Genomic DNA, 26585 nt, shown 5'->3' on the forward strand with positions numbered 1-26585 from the left:
AATTGTATGCTACTTTTATTTTTTGGCTATAAAGCCCACTGTATTCAACAATCCGTTTACCTAAATGCCCCTGTCCAACTGTGCATTTATTTGTGAAGGTGCTATATTGATCGTGACTAAGAAATACAAGTTTCATGGTACAAGAAAGCAAGAAGAATGAGTAAATTTTGAGTTTATTGACCCTTACATAATATTGAAATGCCAGTACATTACTAACACCTGCTTAGATAGCGGAATCACACAATTTTCCAAACCGTTGGGTTCAATGGTGTCCTATATAAGTGCAAAAAAAATAATAATCAATTTTCATGTGTGTAAATGGAAGGTAATTGCAGATGGTGTCCACTTGAAAAAAAAATGTCTGTATCTACAATCAATTGTAAACCACAGCCTTTAGCTTCAGAATGGAATTACTATGAAGGCTAAATATATAAAATTCAAACTAAAAACTAAAGCAGCATTGTTTATTTTCAACATTCGGCAGCTTCTTATTTTGAAACAAAAATATTCAACTATTTTATTTTTATGTATATGGAGCATGAGAAAAGATGCATGGAGCTTGAAGTAATGAATTTGTCCAACTTGAACCCACTTCGGTGTCTGCATAAAGCCCAGAAAGCAAACATGATCTTTTCGCTGGCTTTTGCAACACATTGAACGTCAGAGAGCAAATGGGCCACCTGCAAGTCACACAGTTTTTTTAAGATTTTTGTGTAGATGGTGCTAAAATTGCAAAAAAAACAATCTTTTAATAAAATCTCCCAGAAGAGTAATTGAAAGAGAAAAGATAAAGTTCATCTGTGATTATGATTATATATAGCAGAATTTTGAACAACTTCACATATAACCAACTTAGCAACCGCTTTACCAAAGTTAGTCATACAAATTTCTGCTTATTTTGACATAGAAAACAGTCTTTTTAAAGAACAATATTGTTTAATAAATATAGCATGCAGCGGTTCCCAACCTTTTTTGCTGCTCGTACCCCTTTGTCACGTCAGAGTATTCTTCGTACCCCCAAAAAAATTCTGATGGAATTTTTCAAACGTATATTGCTAAATGAAATTGCTTTTATAGCTCCATTAAATGTTTAACCCGTATTCTAAACTTGTAAAAATATTTTACTAAACATTTTATCCAAGAATATAATTAGGCTATCATATTTAAGATTTTTTTCTATTTTAGACTGCTAGAAAGAGCAGCAGTTATTCCAAGTTTTACATAACATTAATTAGTCTTAATTCTAGTTATGCAAAACAAAATGGTAGTGACAGTTCATATAAAAAAATGCAGTGCCTGTTTTGCCTCACCTTCCCCTACTTTCATTAGTTCTAGAGATGGATAGTAGACCGTTTGTAGCAGATTTACAGCAAGACTAAATTGAATGCCCCTTTATCTGTGCATTTTTTCCCTAACTTTGTGCTTTGTTGTTTAATGCTGGCAGCAAGTAAAAACATTGTTATGTAACAATGAGACTTCTTGCAAAATAATAACAATTGTTTTTTTAAAGCAAAGACTGTAATGGCATGATATCAATTCCAAAACAAAACCGTGCTGTGAAATCTGTTTGAAAAGCTGCTTTTTGGCCCAAGCATCTTCGTACCCCTTAATATTCAATCTCGTACCCCTAAGGGGTATGAGTACCCCCAGTTGGGAACCCCTGGCATATAGTGTAATTTTTTGACAAAGTATGCAAATTGTTGTGTAAACATAGATATAGTCCTTTCCTAAAAGATTAGGAAAACACTTTATTTGTAAATATGTCTAAATGACCTTGAACCATCGGGTGATATTCCAAATCGAGCGTCTTCTGATATTTTAATAGGCTGTGAAGTGTAGTAGCAGATGTGAGTTTTTGGTAATTGTGAGTATGTTTCATCATATTTCGCTTGGTTTATTGTCAACTGTTGGACTGCAGGAATGAGACTTTGGTGTGATTCCAACCATGTTATTATTGGCACAATGTAACAACTTTGTGGCGTGACTGGCTCATCTGCATTTAGCCAACACTGAAATGTAAAAAACAAAATACAATTTTTGCTTTGCTTTTAGTAGTTAAACACATAGTTTGTGTAGCTAGCAATCTGTTATAAAATACTCAAAAATATCTTTAAAAAAAAACAATCTGACAAACAGTTGGGTTTCATTTGGTATTTTATTTCATTTATTTGGTTTACTTACTTCTGAAAAAAAGTTAAACAAACATTTCCCTTCAGTTTAAAACAAGACTTACTTCAATAACTTTTATCATTTGACGTGTAGTCAGCATTAGTTCAACCTGTTTGAGTTGTTCAGTACACTTTTTGTCAGAATCCATAATATTTGTCTGCTTCTCCAAACCTTCTTTGGCTTTTAGCAAGTACCATCTGCAATAGAATAGTATTGCAAAACACCATAGCATAAAAGTACACTTAAAATATACGAAAATTATCATTAGAGGCTATATATTATTCAATGACTCTTATTCAATAAAAAATAACACATTTTTATAATAAAAAAAAACATTGTTGTAGGCCAAGAAAAAATTGTCAGCGATAGTTCATTTGCCACACACATATTTGTTGCTACATCACCTCAGGTGTAAACTTCCCACTGTGTCTGTTTTGGAGACAGGCAACGATAAAAATTCTTTTAAAACAGGGCAGAACTCCTCAGTTAAGAAGTAGTGTTGTCGGATGATTTCAAACAAATCAAAGTATTTGAACATGTCAACATTGGTGTTCACAACTGTAAGTTGATGTAAAATCTGCGAAGCCTGCAAAAAAGGACAGGTTTATTGCATATTTTATTGCTTTGGCTACTTTTGTGTATAGATTTTTGCAATTACTTTTAACTAGAGTGTTAGAATTTTTTTGGTATTTTTTACCTTTAAAAAAGCTTTTTTTGCGTAATAGGATACATTGACTTCTGCACTCTAACTTACAATATTTTTCAAACGTTTTAACAAACTGTTGGGTGTGTTAATTAAAATGTATTCAAAGCATGGGGTATTTTACAATAAAAATATGTGGTTATAGCAATAATTGTTGTACAGTATGCCTGGCAACAACAGCTTATTTATATTTAAATGTGTTTTTGGCAATCATACATTTGATATATTTTATCCCTATGCATTAGATGCTTATTGCTAAAAACTATAAAACTAACTGTGCTTGGCCTATACTCAACATATACCAAAAACATATGTTTTACATATGTATTTACAATGGAGGTGGTGAAAGACCGTGAAGTGTGGAGGCTCAATCTTGAGCTGCTGCCCCCGCAACACTAAATTAAGAATTAAGCGGGACAGAAAAATGATGAAATGATGATGATGAATGATGATGATTTAAAATGTTCAACCTGCAAACCCTTTTGGCATAACAAGGAATACTAAATATTTAACATGTGAGGCACAAAAAGAGTGGAAAAATACACAAAAAACTATTATTTTTGTAAACATCTTGTAAAAAAATAAACTTACCTTTTCTGGTTTCATGAGACGCTGCATGCTTAAAAAAGCTGTGTTATCAATTTGTACACTTCTGCAAACTTTTGGAAAAGATTTGACAATTGCAAGAAAAGCCCCATTGGGAGAAACTGTAATACCATGGTATGTAACTGGTGCGAAATTTCTGTAACAAGCATCATCTGCAACAAACAACAAAGATAACAAACTGAAAGAAGTAATATGCAACAGATTTTTTATGCCTTGCTGTCAAGCAAATAAATTTTCCACATGATCAGTACTTTACATGAACATACACATTAATCCAGTTATTCACACAACCCGTTTAATTGTCTAAGAATAGTAAATTCCTACAATAAGGTTCATTGCATTTAAAACTTGGGAAATTGGTTATGTGATTAACTAGATTCATTTTATAATGCACCAAAAAGTATAATATTTGTAAAAAAAATTAAGTGCTTCATCTAAAAAATTTTGCAATATTCTGGACCTTCTCCTAGAATGTATTACACACGGATATCGCATTTAAGGTACAAAAAAGCAAACAACCATATCAATTTAAAACATGCCTTTAGTAGGGTCCTAATTTTTTTCAATTTGCTACATAATAATGTGAAAAAACTCAAACCCTGATAAAAAATTTATTAATACTACAGACAAATCCACTTAGTCCCATAACACAAAATGTATCCCAAACTAGAAGGGTGGCTTAGCACATTTTGTTGTTGCATTCACACTATAACCTATTTTAAAACATTAATATATTTCCTATGCTTATTTTGTATTGGGTCCCATATTAGCCATTGTCTTTTATAACCTTAGTCGTTTCTGCAGGCAAAAACTCATGGGTCCCCACACATGCAAAGTTGAAAATAATGCAATTCAAGACATAACCATGAGAAAGTTGGGTGTTGTAAGGTAAAACACGGTTATCGGCACTGGGCTTAAATAATAATAATATGTAGAATACAAACTATAAAATTAGATTCAATCCGCCAATGTTTAAAATTTCGACCACTAGGGGTTTTTTAAGCAACAACCGTTAATGTTTCTGATGTCATAGGGCTGTTAACAAGCCCCTAACTGCCATGGCGCAAAAACGTCCACCAAGCAACATACAACTGGTTGCCCTTGTAACACTATTGAGCAACAGAAATCTTTCGTTTGTGGTGCCCAGTAACATACAAATACGTTTTACACTTTAGGCCTAGGGGCTTGTGGGGTAAATGTTAGGACTACAGGGTTGAACACAACAATCGAGACCTATAAATGGCATACTATACAAGAAATCCAAATTTCAGCCAATTCTGACACTGTTTAAAAACTCACCCATTTTAGGGGGCTAGCGGGGTAAATACTGGGGTTATCAACAAAAACAAAGTGGGATGCACATCTACATGAATATATCTACCATCTGTGTAAATTTCAGCCAAATCCATCAAACATTTGATGGAAAAACGAGACGGACAAACTTTGGGTAAAAACACCCATTTTAGGGGGCTAGCGGGGTAAATACTGGGGTTATCAACAAAAACAAAGTGGGATGCACATCTACATAACTATATCTACCATCTATGTAAATTTCAGCCAAATCCATCAAACATTTGATGGAAAAACGAGTCGGACAAACTTCGGGGGAAAAATACCCATTTTAGGGGGCTAGCGGGATAAATACTGGGGTTATCAACAAAAACAAAGTGGGATGCACATCTACATAACTATATCTACCATCTGTGTAAATTTCAGTCACATCCATCAAACATTTGATGGAAAAACAAGTCGGACAAACTTTGGGAAGAAAAAAAAAGGAAGAAAAAAACAAAAAAAACAAAAACAACAAAAACAATTTGAGTAAAATCAATATGTGTCCCCTTCAGGGAAGGGGACCCATAATAAAAATACTGTACCTGCTTGGCAAAGTGTTTCATCTAGAAAAAGCATTAACTTTGGATGGTAAGAACAGGTAAATTTATTCACATTTCCATTTTCGTTGCAGGTGTATACTGAATTACGGACTTTGTTACATATTTTCAAATTAAGTATGGATGATCCATTTGTATTCTAAAAAATGAACATTTCAAAACCTCACAAAAGAGTATCTTTACCTGGCTTTATGTTACTTTGAAAGCAAAAATATAACAAAAAAACAACAATTTAAAACAAAACAAAGCTAACGAAAGATACAAATTCTGTGTTGATGTTTACAACAAAAAGTAGACACTTTCTGCAAAAGTATCAAGTGTAGAGATAAGATGATACAAAGGATACTATGGTTTATTTATTTAAAAACCAGTGCTTGATCTAATAGCAATGCTATCACTAAATCACTGAAAGTAACTGTACCTGTGTAGTTTCTTGTTTGATTTTAAAATCATCACCGATCTCCCACACAATTATGTGTGAACCTTTAGTTCCAAACACGAAACACTTTTTTTCTTCACCAGTGCAAAACCACTGAAGATTTCTAAAAAATGTTAGTTTATGTCAAGCAAGATCACACAGAACAAAACTCTAAAAATGACATTTATTATTGTTTCCATAACTTGAATTGGCAAAAGTGTGTGTAAATTTTAACTAAAAATGCAATTCTCTAAATATTGAACATAAATCATTGTTTTTGCAACATATAATCAGCATTCTAACCACTTTTAGTATATCTAACAGTTATTATTTGTGGTTGACTTAAAATAGCCAAACATTTTCAGAATAAGAAGGAACTATTATTAGTCCAAGTTTATCTAAACCAGGGGTGTCCAACATGTGGCATGCATGCCAAAAGTGGCACGCGGGACATTTGAAAATGGTACACAAGCTTTTGTACAATGAGATGATAAACATTAGGATTTGTCACACAATTAAATTCGCTGCTATTGACTCTTTTTGGCCTTTATTCTAACTTCAGTAAAGATTATCAGTATCAAGGTTACACAACCCACTAATTAAATTGTTCGTTTTTTGACAAAACTAAAACCCCGTCGCAAACTATTTGTATCTTGTGTCGCAAAAACAGAATAAAAGGTTTCTAGGGTATCATAAACAAGTTTACTCACATTTAAGGATATAATTTTTTTCTAACTATTTTATAGGGTTTTACATATTGGCCAAATATTCGGATTGAGTCCACATCATTAAGCCATTTAAGACATGGCATGCAACTATATTTTAAAACCTAAATTGGCACAGCGGTGTGTTCGAGTTGGACACCCCTGATCTAAACCCTTACTTGCAGAAAAGGTAATCTTTTTCATTCCACAATGACACTGATCTGGTGTTTGAAAAATCACCTTCCTCATTAATATGAAATTCACTGCATATCACTGTTCCTTCATAAGTTGACATAACTGTTTTTATGATCGATTTTGAGTGCCTTGTTTTCGATTTATCACAGGCAATTGCACAGACATCAGAACATTTGCCATTTGATATATGAACCAAATCAAAATCATCTGCATTTCTTGCAGGCAAGTTCAGTTTCCAAATAATAATTAGACCATTGCTGGTTGCTCCAAACAAATAACAGTATCTTTGTGACCCACACTTTAACACTCTGGACCAATCAAAACAGGATATTGCAGATGAGCTTATTACTTCTTGTTCAGTACATGATGTCACTTCTAGTATTTTGGACAGAACAGTTTTGTTCGACTCATAATATGTGTCAAGCCAGTGTGATAAGTTGGTGCTTAACCTCCACTGGCCTTTTAGTGCAGTTGACACAAAGTTGTACAGCAACAGCCTAAACATGTGGTTTGGGCATTAGACATACATAAAAAGTAAAATCAATAGATCATGCAAAAAATCATGTAAAAAATGTTAAACCCAAACTTTAATTTGTTTAAATTGGTAACATTTTTGTTTCCCTTTTGGGGTATTACCAAAAAGGTTAATTTTTGTTCCAGACAAAAACTGAAGCAACCTCAAAAACAAATTGATAAAACTCAGCAGGAGTAACTACAGGGTAAAACCAACTAAGAAAACATATTACTGTAGCTAACCTTTGGTCTAGTGTGGTAGCAACTAGTATAGGTTTTTCCACAGGTGAAAAGTTTAGGAATTTTAATTTTCCAAAACCATTATTTGTTGCCTGTTTATCAGTGCTAAACTTTGAATCCAGTTGCAACTGTAATAGCAAAATAATTTAAATTTAACATTTGTAGTAAGTAAAACAATATGCATTGTATGTATAAGTTTGTGTTTGGAAAATTAAATACAAATTGTATAAATATATATACCTGATAAATGTCAAAATCTGGATAGGCTAAAACATTAGAAGATTGTGCACACAAATTTTCGTAATCAAGCATTTTCTTTAAAGTTTTCTTGTTTTCAGATTCAGGAAGAGACACAGTGGAAATGGTGTAGTCAAACTCAGGAGATTTACCAAACTGTGCGATACTGCAAACCACAATCTTATGGTTGGTCGCAATTGCAATGTTGTGATCATTTGACCAATCAATGATGCAATCTCCGGTAACTTTGTTTTGTAAGTTCAGTTCCGAGAATAACCCAGACCAATTTTCATTAGGGTTACTAGAAGTTGACATTTTACATTTAGGGTGGAGATACTGTTGATGCTAACTGCAAAAAATACAACTTGTTTGCTTCAAAATAAGTCAAACTGTTCACCATTATTTAAACATGCCAAAAACCACATAGAATGTATCATTGAAACAAATATGTAATGCACAAGATGTTTCCTTTAATAAAACCATTCCTATAATGTGCTGCTCTCTTAACTTTTTTTGATTGACTAAATGTTTTTATTGTATAAAATAGATACAGCCTCAATTACTATAAACCACTTGACAAAATATAAAACACTATACCAGCAAACAGTGGAGCTTTTACATTATAAGACAGGTTTTAAGGTGTCATGGCCCAGTTCAGTTGTATTGGCAACATAATTCTGATACCAAACATGCCAAAATCAAAGCGTCAAATGCAGTTCAAAGATTTTGGTTTGGATATTTAAACTATGCCAACAAAACGACATATTTAAACAAAATATTTTAAAACTGAATCAACTAAAAAATTATTTCGCTAAAGCCTTGTCCTCAATGTGAGCTATTATTTTACGAGCATAAAAATCTTTATAAGGTCCAGGCAGTGCATCAAGAACTTTCAAAGCTCTGTTGACAATATCCATGCTGCGAGCAGCTGGCACCAAATCTTTGTTTCCATAAACATCCTTTGCATCATAGTAGGATTCATCCAATTCTCTCCAAAACACATTTACAGCTATTCCAAATTCAAGTGAAACTACATTATGAAACCATAGAGCTGGTATAAACAGAACATCGCCCGGTTGTAATATACACTGAAACTTGGTTGCTTTTGCAAATAGTGGATACTTGTTTAAATCAGGATTGTCAATGTCAACAATTTCTGATTTGTCTCCTTTTAGGTAAAGGAAAAGTGCATCTGTGGGTGGAAATAAAACAACCCGTTTTTGTCCACTAACTTGAATTAAAAAGTTGTCCATGACATCATAGTGTGTCCATAGTTGCATTCCAGCAGATGCAATTCTTAGGACACTGGAAAAGAAGTGACCATCAGTGATTAAATCAGGAAAATTTATATCATTGCTTAATGCAGGAAACTGCTCATTTATGTTCGAGGCTTTTTTCCTCACATCTTCACCCAAAGACCGAAAATAGTAATATTCAGTTGGAGTTGTAAAATATTCCTCATGAACCTGTTCTGATGCTCGTTGTACCAATGTTGAAAACTTCATTTTTTTGTATGAAAAGTTTTTGTCTATGAAATTCATATTGGGACTTTCACTTACATGCGCTGTTGCAACCTTGTCAGCTCCTTCTGAACACAAATACTTTACCGACCACTTTTCCACACATGGTCCAATGTCATATCCTTTAAGAACAAATGGTTGATGCAACTTCGAACTTGCAAAAAGTTCTTTATCAACATTGTAACGGATTTCAACAGGATTACATGCACACATAGGTATATTTAATCCTAAATCTTAGTTCATTAAATTTATATAATATATTCTGTATATATTTATATATTCTGCAAAATAGTATGTGTACATAATAAATAGACTTTATTGTACAATATATTCCAAGTGTAACATATTTAACCCAGGCCAGTTCCCATAGCCAGCAGCACAGCAGTGGGCACTGGGGAGCATAAAAAATTAAACAGAACGACTATTTTTTTGCATTCACATTAAACTGTAATAATTCAAGTTATTCCATTATTTTCTCGACCTTGTTTAGTATTGACAGTAACCGATAACATTGTCCCAATAAAAATAAATACACCGAGCGAAAAAAAAATTGCACGCATGATTGGTTGTATTTCTTGATTGCGGGAATTACCCCAAACCAGTCTTTTCGTCTTTCGACAAAATTAAAAAACACGTTTTTGTTAAAGCAGTTTATGTTTATTTATCTACATTCCAAAACTTTCATATGTCGGAAATTTCTGACGAAACTGATGAAAATATTCTTCAACCCAAGTCTCGCGCTGGATTGGCTGCATTTGGATTTGTTGCGACAGCAACTGCAGGACTGTTCATTGTCAGTTCTTCGTTTATAGCTCCGGCGCTTCGAAAGGTAAAATACTTTTATCGGGTAAATACTGTCGTATTATTCATCTTGTAACCTAACTTTCATTACAGATCTGTCTGCCTTTTGTGCCAGCTACAGATGTTCAATTAAAGAATGTAGTTTCTGCATTGAAACATCCAACAAAGTTTGGAAAGTCAGTAGTTGATATTGGAAGTGGAGATGGAAGAGTGGTATGTGGTGTTATTACAATTACAACTGTAATGTATTGGTTACAAAATCAATGTTTATTAAACCTTTTTATTTCATTAGTACAGTGAAGGTAAAAGCTCAACAAGCCTTCTCATGTGTGTCATGTTTTGTAGTATTTTCAGGTTTTAACAGTGTACCCTAGGTCAGGGGTGTCCAAACTTTTTTTAATGGGGGCCAATTTTTACCAAGTGATGACGCCCGCGGGCCAACGTTTTTTTAGAATTAGAAGAAATTGTGGAATTTTGTTGCGTCAGCACGATGTACACTTCCCTTTTGCCGGGAAATAAAGTTCCATGGAAGGCTTTAATTGCGTGAAGTCGCAAGTTGCCAAATCCTAAAAACCTAATCCGGACGATGGCGGGCCATACGCAACACAATTTGAAAAAAACAGCTGCAGGCCACTTGAAATACCGCCGCGGGCCGCACTTTGGACACCCCTGCCCTAGGTGAACCTGAAAGTAAAAATATTGGTAACACAACAGTGCTTTTGATGAGAAGATTGTGTTTTTATACTGTAACTGCATTTTGTTGTAACACTGAATTTCTAATAAATATACATATACATATATATTTTTTTATTGTTGTTTAAAAATTTGTTGTGTATAACAGTTTTCAAGTTTGTTGTTTAAATTGCAACAAGTTTTGTGCATTAAATGATCATTATTTTTCTATGCCAATTTCAGGTAATCACAGTGGCAAAAATGGGGTTTTCAGCTGTCGGTTATGAACTAAACAGTTGGCTTGTGTTATACAGCAAGGTAAGCTTTTTTAAGTTTACTGTATTTGGGTTGCATTTTGTAATTGATTTTTTTATTGTTCAGATACAAGCTATTACAAAGGGTGTTGCATCTCATGCCACATTTAAGAGAATGGATTTGTGGAAAGCAAGTTATACCAAATTTGACAATGTTGTAATTTTTGGTGTTGATGAACTGGTATGTTCACACACATGATTCTGTGGTTTTTGTCTGATAAATGTTTGTATTTATCTTAGATGCCAAACCTTGAGAAGAAACTAATTGCGGAACTGAAACCTGGTTCAAAAGTAATTGCTTGTCGATTTCCTTTCCCTAATCTACCTGTGACCGCTACACATGGAAAAGGTGTTGATACAGTGTGGACATACATTGTATGAAAGGTCTAACTTGTGAACTACATAGGTTTTTAATGTCCAGTCCGTATAAGATAGTTATAAACATGGTTTGTGTGTTTACCTCAAACAATTCATCCAGCTTTCAAATACACCCTGTAATCAATTGTGATACCAAAATTTTTAAAATTTATATTTTCACAAAAAGTACATGTAATAATTACAATTTTTAGTTTAAACTTCAGTAAGACATTTTAGATCAAATAATCTCTTTTCAATAAATGAACAATTACATGTATATATTCCTTTTTTACATGTATTTTTTAGTCTTGTGGGTAAAAATTGCTACAATGGACTAATGTTTGTTATTTTTGCAACATAAATGGAAAATGATTTACACGTGTTAAATTTTTAGTATGATTTTCAACTTTTTATTTATTTTTCAAGTTCAAGTTACGGGTTGGAAACGTGGCATAACACGAGTAGGCTTTACAAAAAAACATGTCTCTCTGTTAGTATAAGTGTCATTTCCATGCAAGCCTGGTCCAACAGTGTTATTTGATTCTGCATATTTTAACGAACATTAGTCGCTAGTCAACGGTGAATGTACCATCGTAATCACAAAAAATACACGTTTTACGATTTAATTTATTGTGTTCGCAAAAGTATTTGTTTTCGGTCAAAACCGAATTTTCGTGAGAGTCGCGAATTCGGTTAATGAAGTTTGGGCACTTCCCCCCTAAAAAGAGAAAATGCATGCTCTTGTTATTTTAAAGTGACGTTTTAAAGTAACTGGTATAGAGCCACTAAGAAGTTGTCAAAACACGGACAAACCTTAAAATAAGGAAGTCAACTGTATGCACGAACTTGACTGAATGGTTGAGGCGCCTGACCCATGTACAGACTAAAACACCTGATCGTGATTCGACCTCGGCAGCGTCAGGGTGCGAACCATTGAAAAATGACGTCACTGTGAATGTTGTAATGAGACAAAAAAGGAAGTCAACTCTGAGTAAACAGGAGAACCAAGTCGAATACAAAACGGGAAAATTTTATGATTCGCGGTAAATATGACGTGGACGAATTTGTTATGATTAGACATGAATTGTTGACAACCTTCTAGCCCTAGCCTTATAACCTTATCACCCCAAAAAAGCACACTGCTCCCAAATCATTATGTTGGTTAGATGTTTTTTGTTGTTTTTTTAAACAAAAACACAAATTTCTTTCAGCTAAAAGGCTTTAATCTCAAAAAGTTAGTTAACAAACTACAAAGCCACATGAAAAACTACAGATTACGTAAACAGGCATTCTGCCGGTTTTCTTTGAATTGAGTTGTGTTGATTAGAATCATTAGACAATAATACCGCACATTTATTTTAAAGTACTTGAAATATTGAGTTGCGCCACAGAAAGTTACAAATCTAGCCCACAGGCATAGTAACACAAACATCATTCCTCATGAGTCACGACAGTCGCACATTTAGCTGAATTTCGACAGGTGGAGCATGAACATCTTTTTAAAACGTTATATCTCCAGAAATGCTGATGACTTGGGCGATGTGATCTCCAAGGTAATATGAATAAATATACAAAAAATTAACTCTAAAACTTAATTCCTAGTGTAAGAGTTTGCGAAAAACTCACTTTTACACCCCACCCATTTTTAGCTGCTAAATAAATAAAAGCTAAGCCTATTTATTGTAAAAACATCAATAAAAGTTTCCAGAAAATCCAATCATAAAAAAGATTACATCTGTTCTAATTTTTATTTACCAAGGGCACACAATAAACTTTAGTCGAGTATATCCCGTTCTGGTGACATTCAACTATTTTGTTAATTTTTGAAAACGTCATACTCATTGTCAGGGATATTCGGTCTCTTTTAGGAAAAAATTCCACACTATGATCACCTACCAGCAGTGATTATAATGTAAACCAGGGGCGGGCAACATACGGCCCGCGGGCCGGATCCGGCCCGCGACGGGATTTTGAGCGGCCCACAGACAGTTTCTGGTCTTACATGATAATGTGGCCCGCAGCCACAGTCTGCCGCAATCCCCACTACTTGCTTACTATGTCAAAATATAGTTGTAACGGACAGTAACGCCCCCCAACAGCAAAAAACTTTCCCGCCGTTGTTACCATTGCACCATAAATCCATTGTTACGACATAACTGCCAACCATGTGTGTGGCCTGCTTTCACGGTTTCCTTTGTTTCCACACGTGTAGCCTAGTTAGTGTTTCAGCAGTATCTAAGTCTGTTGTGTATGCATTAAATTTGTTGTGGTGAATAATTTTATAATATCAGTTAGATTGTTTGGACTGTATTGTAATTGTGACGTTCTTGATTGTATTTGGTTTATTAGGTCCAAAATGCGTTTTAAATCACTGGATAAATGCGCGATTAATGTATTGATTCAGGAATCCGGCCCGCCAAGTACTTCATTTTCCCATATCAGGCCCGCCGACTGGAGAAGTTGCCCGTCCCTGATGTAAACCGAAACGTCCTGGGCCGCCGTTCTAGTAAATGGTTTTTGCCGGAACGGCATTTCGACAAGAGTCTCAACGCATGCAGTAGCACCATAGGTCTCGGCTACGCCAAGTCATAAAGTTTTTATAAATCCGGGGATATTATAAATCCCCCTAGTATATTGTCCGTCAATATTTTTTTTGCCACGAGGCACCACAGACGATACGTACAGTTGTGTTGAAAAGTTAACTCTGTTGAAAATCTGAATATCCAATAGGTAAAAGTGGTGATGTACCGAACCGACCTAAAAAGGTTCGTAATAGTTTGGGCCGAACCTAAATTCCTTGTTCTGATTGATGTTTTCAGCTGAACTATGTACTGCAAGATACCTAGTTTATGACTTTGCAGACAACCTTGTATTTTTGGATACAACAATAAGTAAATTGATGATGATTTAAATTAAAGCGATAGCCTATTTAAAGTTTAGGCATTAATTTCGTACAATCAAAAAGTTCGCTTTCAAAACCGGAACATTGAAAAACGGCATATTCGGCCGAAATGTTTTGGCCAACCAAAACCTCGGTGCATCACTCGTTAAAGCTCTTATTTGAAAAAGTCCAACTCGAGTTCATTACGAATAAATTACGTCAGGTACTGAGTTTTGCCGTCAACAAGCTGTCAAGAATGGATTTTTTCTCTTTTTTTGAAATTTTACGCCCGTAGCAAGGGAATAGGTCATGGAAAAGTTCGCTGTTTTTCCTCTTCCTAACTTATATCACATGCAACGATTGCGTAAGGAGAAGAGAAAACAAAAATCCGAAACTCGATAAGGAGCTCGTTTCGGTTGGTTGCATGACTTCTCTTTTAGACGAAATAGACAGCTTTTCTCTGCAGTGGAATTGGGATATATCTACATTTTTCACGGTGTAAAAGGACATAAAATCGCGTGGAGCGCGAGTCCCAGGAAGACTCCTGTCATGGGTTCAAATCCCACCGCAAGCTAGATTTTTCCAGGCTAGATTAGATTTTTTTCATTGCCATATATGGTGGTGAATGCTTGGTGACCGGCTGATTCGGTATTGCGCCTTCAATGAGCCTGGCGACCGGGAGAACTAAAATCTATTGGTTACAAATCGAGAACTTCTGTAACGATAAACAAACAGCAGTTTCATATCTAGTACTTGCACATACACAAACATATTTTCTCTGATAGCTTTGTGTCACAAAAATAAAAACTCCGAAGCACAAGTATTTTCTCCCACATTTTGTGAATATCATACAATGTTGGCCAAAGCAACGTAGAAGTAGGTGAAAGGTGGCAGTGTGTGTTATACGTCCAACGTCCTGCAATTCAACCATAGCCGCCAAGACCGCAAGATTTCGGAAAAAACGCTTCGTCATGAAGATCACGCGCCCGCAACGCATTGTGATGGATTGTGTGCGCATTGCATCATGTGATCTCCTGTTTGCGTCACAAGAGTCAACGATTTTTTCCATTGTTTAAAAATGCGCACTCGTTGTCAAGGCAGCCTAGAAAAAAGGAACCCACTCATATAAAAAGGGTTCATTACAAACGACTGTGATTTGCCACGGTGTTTTAACCGGTTCGTGGGGTATAGCTGTGTTTGTACTAAAATCAAACTTGTTGTACGATTTTTACTGAAGAAAGTAAGGCAATTAAAAAAAACGTAGGCTTTTTTAGGCAAACAAATTGTGTAATTTTCTTTGCATGAAACTGGAAAATGCTTTCCTGAAAATTTTTTACATAAGCAATGACATAAACAGTCAATGAACTGATTGTCTATTGTTAGTGTATTTTATTTAAGGTTGAATCGTTGGTGTATTGAGCTTAATAGACAATTTCATTAGATCTTCGCTCCCAGAATTTCTGTACTTCAGGATTACAAATTTCTCAAACATGAATTTAATTTGTGTTATAACATATGTTTACAATTTTATTATTTCAGGATAATCTGTACCACACTGATCATCATTATGTTCCGTGAGGTCTCAGTTGTATTTTTCTGTTTATTTGCCTTCGGTTTGGGACAACTCTCTCCAAGTGAGAATTTCGACCACAACACAATTCTTGACAACAACGGGGACGTTCGTTTGTGGTGGAAATTTAATGCTACATACATTACTTTTGAGGTATGTATAGCTTTCACAAAATTGGCTGTTGAGCGTTTAGTATAGCGCGTAGCTTTTGTTGCAAAAGATAATTTTTTATTTGTTGTCATCTAAATTGCTTAACAGTGCAGTTGCAAATTATGTTTTTAATTCAAGCCGTAAACTATTCTAGTACGAATAAATAAATATGCACTGCACAAATTGGCAACCCCGTAACTATACGCCGTTTTGAACTAAGTGGTAAGCGGCTCGTGGCTTAAATTAGCAGTGGAGTTGTTTTAAAATATTTTTAAGCTTTTGTTTTACATTATGCATTTGAAAACAAGCAGGTATAACGGAGATACTATAGCGGACGTATTCTCTTTCCATTTTTCAACTTTGTGTTAATAGATATAACAAAAAATAGACTGATCATATTAATATTAATAAATTTTAACAAAAAAACAAAACAATTTACATAAAATTAAAACAAATTAGCATAAAAATTAGCACTGCAACGGATACAGCGGAACCGAATGGTCAGCTATAAGGCCGATGAAATTTGATGGACTAAAATGGATATTTTTTTTATTTACGAGTTGTTTCATGGATATCCTTTGTAGAATTTTGTTAATTCTTCAAAATGATTGCTATTTACAAAGCACATTCGGCACACATTTGAGCTTTGGTTGATCACTACGAAAACACAAGATTTAAAAAACTATTTTCTCAAAACCTTTCAACTCCGCTAGTTCTATATACATACTGCCTATTGTTACCTTCTGTCACTTGTCATCTTTCAAACAATGATTGTGCAAGCCGTTTTGCCCACAAAGGGACGCATTTACTCATTTTGATTAATCGTCACCAGACAATAGTTTCAGCGCTTTAAGTTGTTTGTTTGCTTTTTTGTCTTGGCAACCGTGAAAAGACGGCTGTGGTTCTGAGTCCTATGTCAATTTACTCCAGTAGAACAAAGTTCAAAATGTAAAGTAATTTTACGAGATGGTCTTGCACCGAATTTGTAAATTTGCTTGCGTTGCAAAATGTATTTTTTATGCGAAATGACTACTGCTGTTTTGCAACACGGATGTTAAAAAAGGAAATAGCTCCACTAAAAATAAAGTATGGCAAATAAATGCTTAATTTAATATTAAAGATAAACACACTAAACTGTTGTCTAAAGTGTGGTATAAAGGATAACTAAAATGTGAAGCAAGGTTTAATAGAAAAATGACTTAAAGCGACAAAAAACGTACGAGAATAGCGTCGATGAAAACTTCGTTTGAAACCGTGCAAGGCGCGGCCTAAGCGTCTCACTGTGTGCTGATCATTTCGATTAGCAACGCAACGGAATAGTCAATAGTGACCACCTGGTGTTATAACTCGGGGCGAAGATAGTGGCACACCGAAACGAATAAAATAATTGTGAGAATAAAAGACGGCAAGAAAAAGGTCTTTTAGAAAATGATCGCAACTATAATTAACTAACCAAGTCGGTAAATATAAAAGAGCGATGTAATTGCCACAAGTGTCAGATGTGCCGCTAAAATAAACAGCACTCACAATGAAACAAACACGAAAATATAACATACACATAACTACACTTGGCACCATTTGAGTGACAAGTGGGTCTTAGCATATTTGCCTGTGTTTTGGTTCCTTTTTTCGTTTTATTTTTCTATTTGCGATTTCTTATTTCAACTTTTAACAAATAAACATATATTTCGCACATGCTGCATAATATCTGCATGTAAAAAATGAAGCTGGGAGTAGACCAGTAATCTTTGACATATTTGAGACAATTGCCTATTAGACGTTGGTGACACTGTTTTCCGCTGAATTAAAATAATAATTTATAACTAGGGCAATTATGTTTTGAACTAAAAAACGAAAAAATTTGACCTACAAATTGAAAATTTTGACAAATTTTGACCTTAAAAAACTTTAAAAATCACTGCCAAAAAACTTCAGCTAAGACACAACGAAAATTATTCAATACATTTGTATAAACGAAAGATACATGAAGTATCTAAAGCAAAACCGAAGCAAGAGCTGCACCTAACCTGCAGCTGCCGTAAAATGACTTGGGACCTACCAAAATTTTGCACGTTTTGAGGTGTGTTGAGCATCACGCCATATCAACCTAATTGTTTCACTCACTTGATGGTTTATGATTTGCAATAATTGGGGCAATGGGCCAATTACAACAGTATAAAGTAGGCTACAAGGTGTAAAACGAATAGTTTGCTGGCAGTGCAACCTCCACAACACCACGACAATGCAGTTTGTAAACAATTTTAACTTTGTAAAAAAATTTGACTTTGTAAACAATTTTGACAATTTTTGACCTATTCTAAAATTTTGACTTTTTTTGACAAGTCAAAAAATATTTGCCCTATTTATAACCAAGTTACGGGTCCTGATGTAATGATCGCTTTAATGTTTTATATTTCAGCTTCAAGGGAAAACAACTGGATGGGTTGGACTTGGATTTTCTCCCGGCGGAGGGATGGCAAATGCTGATATCTATGTAGGATAGGTGGCAAACGGTGTGGCAAATGTCACGGTAAGTCATATTCAATTTTCTGTATCAAGTGTTCCATAACAATGTAACCAGATATTGTTGTACGCGTGAGAGGACTTATCAGTAGCATGGCACAGATTTTTGCTGTTGTCATTCGTATGTAATGATCGTGATGATTTGTTTCGTGTATGTAATCGAACGTTGAAACAATGACTTATTGATGTAAATCCAACAAAAATAATCTCCTGCCGAAAATAGAGAAATAACGCCAGAATGCTCTAAACCAGCGTGACGAATTCTGCCTCCCGTTAAGTGGCAATTTACATGTGGAAACCTAACAAAAACGAAATTAATTTCTGGTTCAGACAAAGTTTGTTGTATGGAATACGATGACAGGTGTTGACGCAAAGGCTGTGGAGATACTTTTTCATGGCCACTTTAGCCTATACACGCTTCCCATGCGTTTTTACTCTCAAGTGGACATACACATGCAACGAATTGCTTCATTTTGCAAAAGATGTCTAAAATGTCGGTTGCCTATTTTTTTAAACAAATCAAACAAACGATCTGTTTAGTTTTTGTAATAAATCTTCATATATATACATATATAAACCCCAACTGAGCTACTGTATACCCTGGTTAAGGCTCAGTCAACAACAACTGGCCCTTACGAAACAACGATTGTTGCCGTCTGCACTTGACCAGTGGTTCTCAACTAGTAGTCCACGATGACTTTTTGGGTGGACGTTAATTGTATTTGGTATTAAACTGGAAACAGTTGCATATATAATTTATTGAATATTGAGTGTGAAAAAAGCTTATGCAAGTTATTGGCCATTTTTTGTTAGAGATCACTTTTTGAAATTCTGTATTGTAGGAATGTATATTTCATGCCAATATGGTTGTCGTGGAAGCTTTCCTTATCCTTGCTTAGCAATGGACTGGTCCACGATATTCATTTATAACTGAACAGATGGTCCATGGCCTGAAACGATTTGAGAAACACTGCACTATGTAATGTAAAAAAACCTTTCTGGCCTTTACGTCTTTGACTAAACTAATTTTTTATCAGGGTATAAAATGTTCACAAATTTTGTAACAGGACCGACATGGAGCAGACACTAACACTTTTCCACCTTTGGATGGCGAGCAAAATGTTGAGACCCTCGGAGGATTGGAAGAAAGCGGCTGGACTCGCGTGAAGTTTGTGAGACCCATCACGGCTTGTGATAGCGATGATATGACGCTCACTGTACGTTTATTTTTACTGTGACGTCACGTGTTAACGTATAACATACCATTTCCGTCGAAAGAACATTCAATTTATGTCAGTTATGTCAAAAAACATTCCATTTGTATAGACAAGCCGTTGCGTAACATTTCCGGACTTCGAAACGAGTTAAAGTTTTAAGCGCTAAACAAGAAAAAAGGAGATATAATGATAAACTACTGTACTATATGATTGTTAAAATTATCTCGTAAAAGCATTCAAGAAAATTGCCCGTCGTAACTTCAACTACAGTTTCTTGTTACAAAAATATTACCTAACACAGGAATAACCTTATTTGTGTTTAGTCGAATACCATGAGAATAATTTATGCACTTGGTTCCACCGACGGCCCAGATATCCAGTATCACGGTGCTACTAACAGAGGTTAGTTTGTCAAATTGCATAATTACAAACGTTTGACATTGAAATCAACTGTAGGTACTAGAAAATAACATTGCCAAGCAATGCTGTTTTAGTACAGTCCAAGACGGTACTTTGGATTCCTACATTTTGGATTCTCTCATACACAAATTAATAAAAGTCATTTGCTAAATTCTTAGTTTAGTTGCGGTAATTTAGATTTTTTGTCTTAAAGGTACTCGAAGTTTGATTGTACTTACTTACGCCAACGACGGCCAACAACCACCAGCTGGAGAAACAACCTTGAATTTCGACTTACTTAATGACAACTTTGCTGTGCCCGCGGTTGATACTTATTACAACTGTCGTGTGCTGGAAATTCCACCCGCTATCAACACACCACAACATATTGTGCAAGTGCGTATTAATGCAGAATATTTGTTTAACTTGGTACGCTTCTATTTGTCCAAAAAACTGAACACTAATTTATTTTTGAACAACTCATGTCAGATCATAAACAAAGATACAACTTTTAGTCGCTTGATTTTATCGCGCTTTAAAGAAATCATAGCGACACAATAACACTCAACCAGTCACCAAGCCAGAAATAGCTGCGCAACGTTAAAATGGTTCGAAGCGCAAAACAGTGAAGAGCACAATTGATAGATAATGGTTGAACACACTGCTGCTGTACCGTCCTTACAAGGTGTTGGGCGGCGTAAAAAATATTTGTTTAGTCTTGTTTTTATTCTCTGTTTGTAAAAAATGCTTTTTCAAATCTGTTTCTGATTTAATGATTAGTATTTTTTAAACAGTGTCTCGTACACATGTACTTGGTGTCGTAAAGGTCAAACTTAGCTTCGGCAATTGATGACCATCCTCAAAATTGGAAAAGAATTTCAAAAATGGGGCAATTGCAGTAAACCTTGGTTAATCTGGACTCGATTGGACCTACAAATTATCTGGATTGGGCGAAAATCCGGTTTATCTGATATCGTATTAATGATGTCAATTACCCAAGTGTGTCTACACGCTTTATAATGTTACAGGCAGTGTGGCCATTATGCGTAACAAGTAGCCAACAGCAAGCAGTTGTTATAATTAATCACCACCTAACTGCAAAATAGTTTGATGACCAAAAATCCGGAATGGGAGGTATTGAAAGACATTGTTTAATATCCGGAAAAATTATTCCAATAAACCAAAGTGTTTTTGTTAAAAAACAAACAAATCATTTTTCCGAAATTTAAGCGAGGGTCCGGATTTACCGAGTACTGCACAGTCAAAAATGGGGTTTATATTAAAGCGCTTATTTAACTGAAATTTAATCAGTATATTTGTCGACTCTTTAGATTGAAGCAGTTGTACAGGCCGGCAATGAAGCTCATGTTCATCACATCTTGCTCTACCAATGCGATCTGGCCGTTGTAAGTACTCAAACACGATTGTTTCATTCAAACTTAACCTCAAAATGTTTTTTTAGCTTTTCTTTGTTGTGTAAAGTATACACTTGTTTGGGATATAGCACAAATGTAGCTTGAACACACGTTTTATGTGTGCTTTGTTATTTAATTTCCAAACAACGAAAAGAATAAGCTATAGTTAACATGACACATGATTACGCATACAAATAATGAGTTTGATGATATGATTCATAGAATGGAAGCAGTTTGGGAGTAGACAATCGATGCTATGAATCAACTGCTCCTCCTGAGCAATTACAATGCACCCAACTGATGGCAGCATGGGCAATTGGAGCATCGGTAAAACCCACTTCATTGTCAATGTTACTGTTTTTTTTCACAATTGTTAAAGTAATGTGTAAAAATTTAAAAAATAAAAAAGTGTGAAAAGTTGTACCTCAATATTCGCCTGATGTGAACGTTGCTAGTTTTATCTACAAACACTAAAATGTGACGCTTGTGAAAAAAACTTCGCAATAGCTTGGTGTAAGTATTTGGGTATTGCCAAAACACTACCTGCTGACAAAACTATAGATACAGTATGGTGAAGAGAGAATTATTTGCACAATTGACATGTATAATAAAATATAACGGTTTCTATTTCACCTTAAGGCTTTTGTCTTCCCAAATCACGTTGGTTTTCCAATCGGAACTGCAGACTCCCCTAAGTTTGTTCTCATGGAAACCCACTACGACAATCCAACGATGAAAAACGGTAAAATCAAGTCAATATTATATTTATTTGTAATTTAAAACTGTCGATAGCAACTAGCAATCTGTAACTTGTAATCGATATTGTTTACAAGTAGAAGTAGAAAAACAGAATACACACGCCACTAAAAAAATGTTTTTTTGTGTATAAAACATGAGAAGTTAAGATAAACCAACGTACAATTAAGTCAGTGCCACTATAGCCTGAAAACTGATAAGAAAACACGGTTGGTAATATATAAAAAAATTACGAGGAACTTGAAAGGAAATGTCAAATAAATGAATAGATTGACTTTCTTGGGCATCATTAATTTAATGCAACTTTGTGTACAGTGCATAGCAAATCCTAATTAACTTTTGTGGCAGATATTGTTGATAGTTCCGGGTTGAAAATCACATACACCCCACAATTGCGACAACACGATGCTGGTGTCATATTGGTTGGTCACAGTGTTTCCGCGTTCAATCATCTCATTCCACCCAACGCTGAGACTTTTGAAGATTATTCAGAATGTAGTCCAAGATGCTTGACAGAAGTAAGTTAGACAAACTAAAAACTCGGATAAATGGCTTAAATTCGCAGATTTTTTAACAAATAATTATTTTATGAAATTATTTTATGAAAAAATTATTTTATGGAAAACAAATACGTAAAATGACTCTTATTAATACATGGTTGGGTAATGCGCTATAGTTGGCAAATAAGACCACAATGTTTTGCATCTGATTTCTGAAAATATTAGCCCAACCAAAAATATTGTTTTTTCGTGGGGTACAGTATATTGTTGCCACGTTCTAAAGTTGGTCCATTTTAGGCTATTGGAGCAGCAAATCTAACGTCGGTAAATGCTTTTGCAATCGAGCTTCACAGTCATTTGTTGGGAAGATCGTTGGAACTGAAACATATCAGGTACACTATAAGCACTATTTAACATTTTATTGTGTTGTTAATGTTTAGAGATGTTCTAAGTTTGCACACTTTTGCTACTACTGGGGAAAACTCGGTTAGGCAGTTACTGAATAAATTTTCACTACACGATAACGTTTGTATCAGAAGTCCAAGAAACGCGATTACAGTACATTCATAGCAATGTCGCAAAAACGTTTCTTTTGGGGTGTGAATGAGTCTCATTTTCCGCGTAACAACCTGGGGCCGAATTGTGATAAAAAGCCATGTTTTATGCAATGTGTTTTAGAAACGGGACTGAGTTGGAACCCATTGCCAGTGACAATAACTACGACTTCAACTACCAAGAAACAAGAACGCTACCCCAAGAAGTTACTATCAGACCTGACGATTCATTGCAGATGCTCTGCAATTACAATTCAAAAGGCAGATCAAACGTAACTTACGTAAGTCGTTGACGAAAAATAACAGCCTGTTCAGGGATATTAGTCGGCCGGAGTATTTCGGGTTAGGTTCCTGTCGTTATATTCGCGCACATTTGTGTCGTGTCTTCACCTTGGCAAATGTAACTTTCAAACCTAATTCGGTATTTTTATTAAGGCCTTGTATTTACATTTAAACCGACTTCGAAACCAAGTTAAGGGTCCGGTATTACAACTCAGACAAAATAATGATAACAAACAATATGGCATATACTGACATTTCTTCTAAAATGTTTTTTTTTTCTAAAAGTATTTTAAACCGTGCACTAGCCATTATTTTACGAAAAACAACTGATTATTTATAAAATTTCAGGGCGGTTTCGGCACCCAGCAGGAGATGTGTATGTCTTTCCTGTATTATTATCCTAAAATACAACTCACAGATTGCTCGTCGTCTCCGGACCTTTTGGTTATTTTAGGTTTCTACTTCGGAATAACGAATCTTACGTAAGTCTTAATTTTAAAAAGTTTCTAATTTATAGTAGATGCGACAACCGTGTTATAAGCAAGCTAATGAAACACAACTCATTTTGGAAAATGATGTCTTAATGATAGGTTTTTCTGTTGTTAACTTCAATGTCCAAATTTTCAAAACTTTTAAACTTACAAATTCGTTTCTCCACAACATTTAAACATTTACTAAAGGTCACAAATTAATGTCAATTGGTCAATGTAAATCTGTTGTGACCTTGTGCCAAAACTAAGATTGTCCTTACCCATTGGTGTATGAGTTAATGCTAAAACATAATAGGTAATTTAAACTAAAATGGTTGCTTTTTTTGCAGTGTTACAGGTCAATTAGGACCGTACAGTACGTTGGACAGTTTGGTTGCAACTGAGCCTCCTGAATTAGCTGGACTAACTGTGTTGGAAATTGTTAACGCGGTAAGAGATGGAAGATTTTGTGACAACTAGGCTTATGATTTTGATCTAACGTATTAGCACTACATTTATTGTTAGCCTACATCTAAAAAAATGTTTAGTGCCTCGCAAAGACAAAGCAATGCTTACATCCAAACTTCACCTGGTTTCTGGTATTCGGTGGTAATCGGTTTAATATGTTTTTCATTAGATATTTCATTGGTAGAAAGCATTATCGCGAAATGTTTTTGCTTGAGAAAACAAAATTATGGCAAACCAGGGGTGGATTAAAATTTCTAAATTGGTCAGCTCGGGGCACAGCTAATTGTAGGCTCAAGTTTCAAAATGTACGATGTTTTGCTTCCTCGCTCTTTTCTATGCAAATAATTAGTTGCTTTTTTAAGTCGTTTTTTTAAAGGTTTCTTGGAACGAAACAGTAGCGGATGAGTTTAGTTTGTTTCTGCAAGCAATTCCACATAACCAACGATGTTTTCCAGTTAATCCAAACTTCGTAAGTTATTGTGTTCTATTCTATCAACTGATTAAACAGAGTGTTAACTTAAATGTATTTGTTAACTAACTTAAATGTACGGTGTTAACTTAAATGTACGGTGTTAACTTAAATGTACGGTGTTAACTTAAATGTAAATGTATTTATCCCTTTATCCCTTTATCCCTTGAAACGCATAGCCTACCTAACCTTACAAAAAGTTTCAAATGAATTTACTAAAATGCCACATTTTTACATCGTGGTGACATAATTGTAACGCCATCGTGCACATTTTACTATTACTATTAGTTTAATTCGTAAAATTGCTTTGCAGCCTGCTTTCAATTTCAACCTGACCAAAATCATTCAACCGTATGTGGCCCCGACTCCAAACTGTTCCCAAAACACCGCAACCACGACAATGACTACAACGACTACTATGGCTGCTACAACCACAACCACATCTATAACCACTACATCATCTGCCACACTTCTTCGATTTTCACCAGTGCAGATGTGTTTTACATTAATGCTACTTGTAACAAGCTTTTTCATTTAAAATAGGTTCCCTAATCGCAAACCAATTTACATCAAAAAATATTAATAATCTGTTTTAAAATATTAATTTAAAGTAGTAAATGCTTTACGATACGTCTTCAAGGCGCAAAATGTGTACAAACAAGTGTAAAAATCTCTCGTTTAGCATCGACAAACACTTTTGTTAATTATTTGTATTTACCCACACAATTTCACCCATTTTACTTCACTGTTTTTTTATATTGTAGTTTATTTAGATCGAATGAAGTAAAAAATCAGCAATTTCAAATAAACGTGATGAAAAACAATCGCATATTGATTTAATGCAGGGGTCTTAAACTGCTTCGAGGGCAAAAAAAACTTTCAAATCCGCACTATGGGAAAATTTGTTACAGTCAGACATGGGGCAATTCGTATTCGAATGCATTCGAATACAGGCTTTGCCACCTTCTTGCTGTATTAGAATGATTTTGGCTTTCGTTCGATGGTGCATGAATACAATTCGAATAGTTGATGTTAACTTTCAAAGCAACAATTCATGAATGCAAAAGCTTGAGTAAATTTATTCGAATACAATTCGAATTGTTGCTGGTCTTTGCCAAACTAAGAATTTGCAAATTCGAATACACGATATTTTTTACGAATACAATTCGAATTTTTGTCAGCGATTGGCAACGTAACAATTCGTAAAATCGAATACAAGACTAAATTTGTACGAATACAATTCGAATTGTTGTCAGCCTTTGGCAACGTAAGATGCGTAAAATCGAATACATTACTACATTTTTACGAAAACAATTCGAATTGTCGATTACCTCCAGACTAGGAGTAGTCGAGAATATTTTGCTACATATTTTTGCCAAATAGATTCGAATACAATTCAAATTGGCAGTGAATGTGACCTGATTTGACAAGTTTTTGTTTATGTTACGAAACAATGACACATAGAAGTTTAATTGTGACGTTACATAAATGGAATTGTGTTACAAAGCTTGCAACATTGGGTTTTTCTCAGCATATGACAGGTGTAGCGTGTTCATGAAGCAAACATCCCACGCAAATTTAGGGAAATTT

At 34.8% G+C, this 26585-nt stretch overlaps 3 protein-coding genes and 1 pseudogene across 4 annotated transcripts; 2 read left to right on the top strand and 2 right to left on the bottom strand.

Annotated features, from left to right (window-relative positions):
* Window positions 1–157: 157 nt before the first annotated feature.
* On the bottom strand, window positions 158–8004 carry LOC145217869 (general transcription factor 3C polypeptide 4-like). Its single transcript, XM_080085238.1, has 10 exons — window positions 7681–8004; window positions 7444–7568; window positions 6672–7184; window positions 5792–5912; window positions 5356–5509; window positions 3464–3630; window positions 2574–2755; window positions 2234–2366; window positions 1774–2009; window positions 158–680 (listed from the first exon to the last, which is right to left on the bottom strand). Exons 1-10 carry the CDS (start codon window positions 7990–7992, stop codon window positions 524–526), a joined length of 2100 nt encoding a protein of 699 aa, XP_079941364.1. The 5' UTR covers window positions 7993–8004; the 3' UTR covers window positions 158–523.
* Window positions 8005–8026: 22 nt separating this feature from the next.
* Window positions 8027–9474, bottom strand: LOC145217871 (tRNA wybutosine-synthesizing protein 5-like). Its single transcript, XM_080085240.1, has one exon. The coding sequence runs from the start codon at window positions 9408–9410 to the stop codon at window positions 8481–8483; it is 930 nt and encodes a 309-aa protein (XP_079941366.1). The 5' UTR covers window positions 9411–9474; the 3' UTR covers window positions 8027–8480.
* A 320-nt stretch (window positions 9475–9794) lies between these two features.
* On the top strand, window positions 9795–11967 carry LOC145218325 (ATP synthase subunit C lysine N-methyltransferase-like). Its single transcript, XM_080085732.1, has 5 exons — window positions 9795–10026; window positions 10092–10211; window positions 10914–10988; window positions 11052–11165; window positions 11225–11967. The coding sequence occupies exons 1-5, from the start codon at window positions 9883–9885 to the stop codon at window positions 11363–11365; spliced, it is 594 nt and encodes a 197-aa protein (XP_079941858.1). The 5' UTR covers window positions 9795–9882; the 3' UTR covers window positions 11366–11967.
* Window positions 11968–15735: 3768 nt separating this feature from the next.
* LOC145220542 (DBH-like monooxygenase protein 1 homolog) lies at window positions 15736–25819 on the top strand (annotated as a pseudogene). Its single transcript, XR_013858213.1, has 15 exons — window positions 15736–15945; window positions 18362–18472; window positions 19533–19682; window positions 20006–20084; window positions 20296–20477; window positions 21413–21487; window positions 21719–21823; window positions 22136–22238; window positions 22601–22770; window positions 23050–23144; window positions 23431–23587; window positions 23937–24070; window positions 24409–24508; window positions 24903–24995; window positions 25309–25819. The product of XR_013858213.1 is annotated as a DBH-like monooxygenase protein 1 homolog (transcript).
* Window positions 25820–26585: the final 766 nt, after the last annotated feature.

The sequence above is a fragment of the Phallusia mammillata genome, chromosome 3 (assembly GCF_965637545.1).
Source record: "Phallusia mammillata chromosome 3, kaPhaMamm4.hap1.1, whole genome shotgun sequence".
In the NCBI taxonomy this organism is placed as follows: Eukaryota; Metazoa; Chordata; class Ascidiacea; order Phlebobranchia; family Ascidiidae; genus Phallusia; species Phallusia mammillata.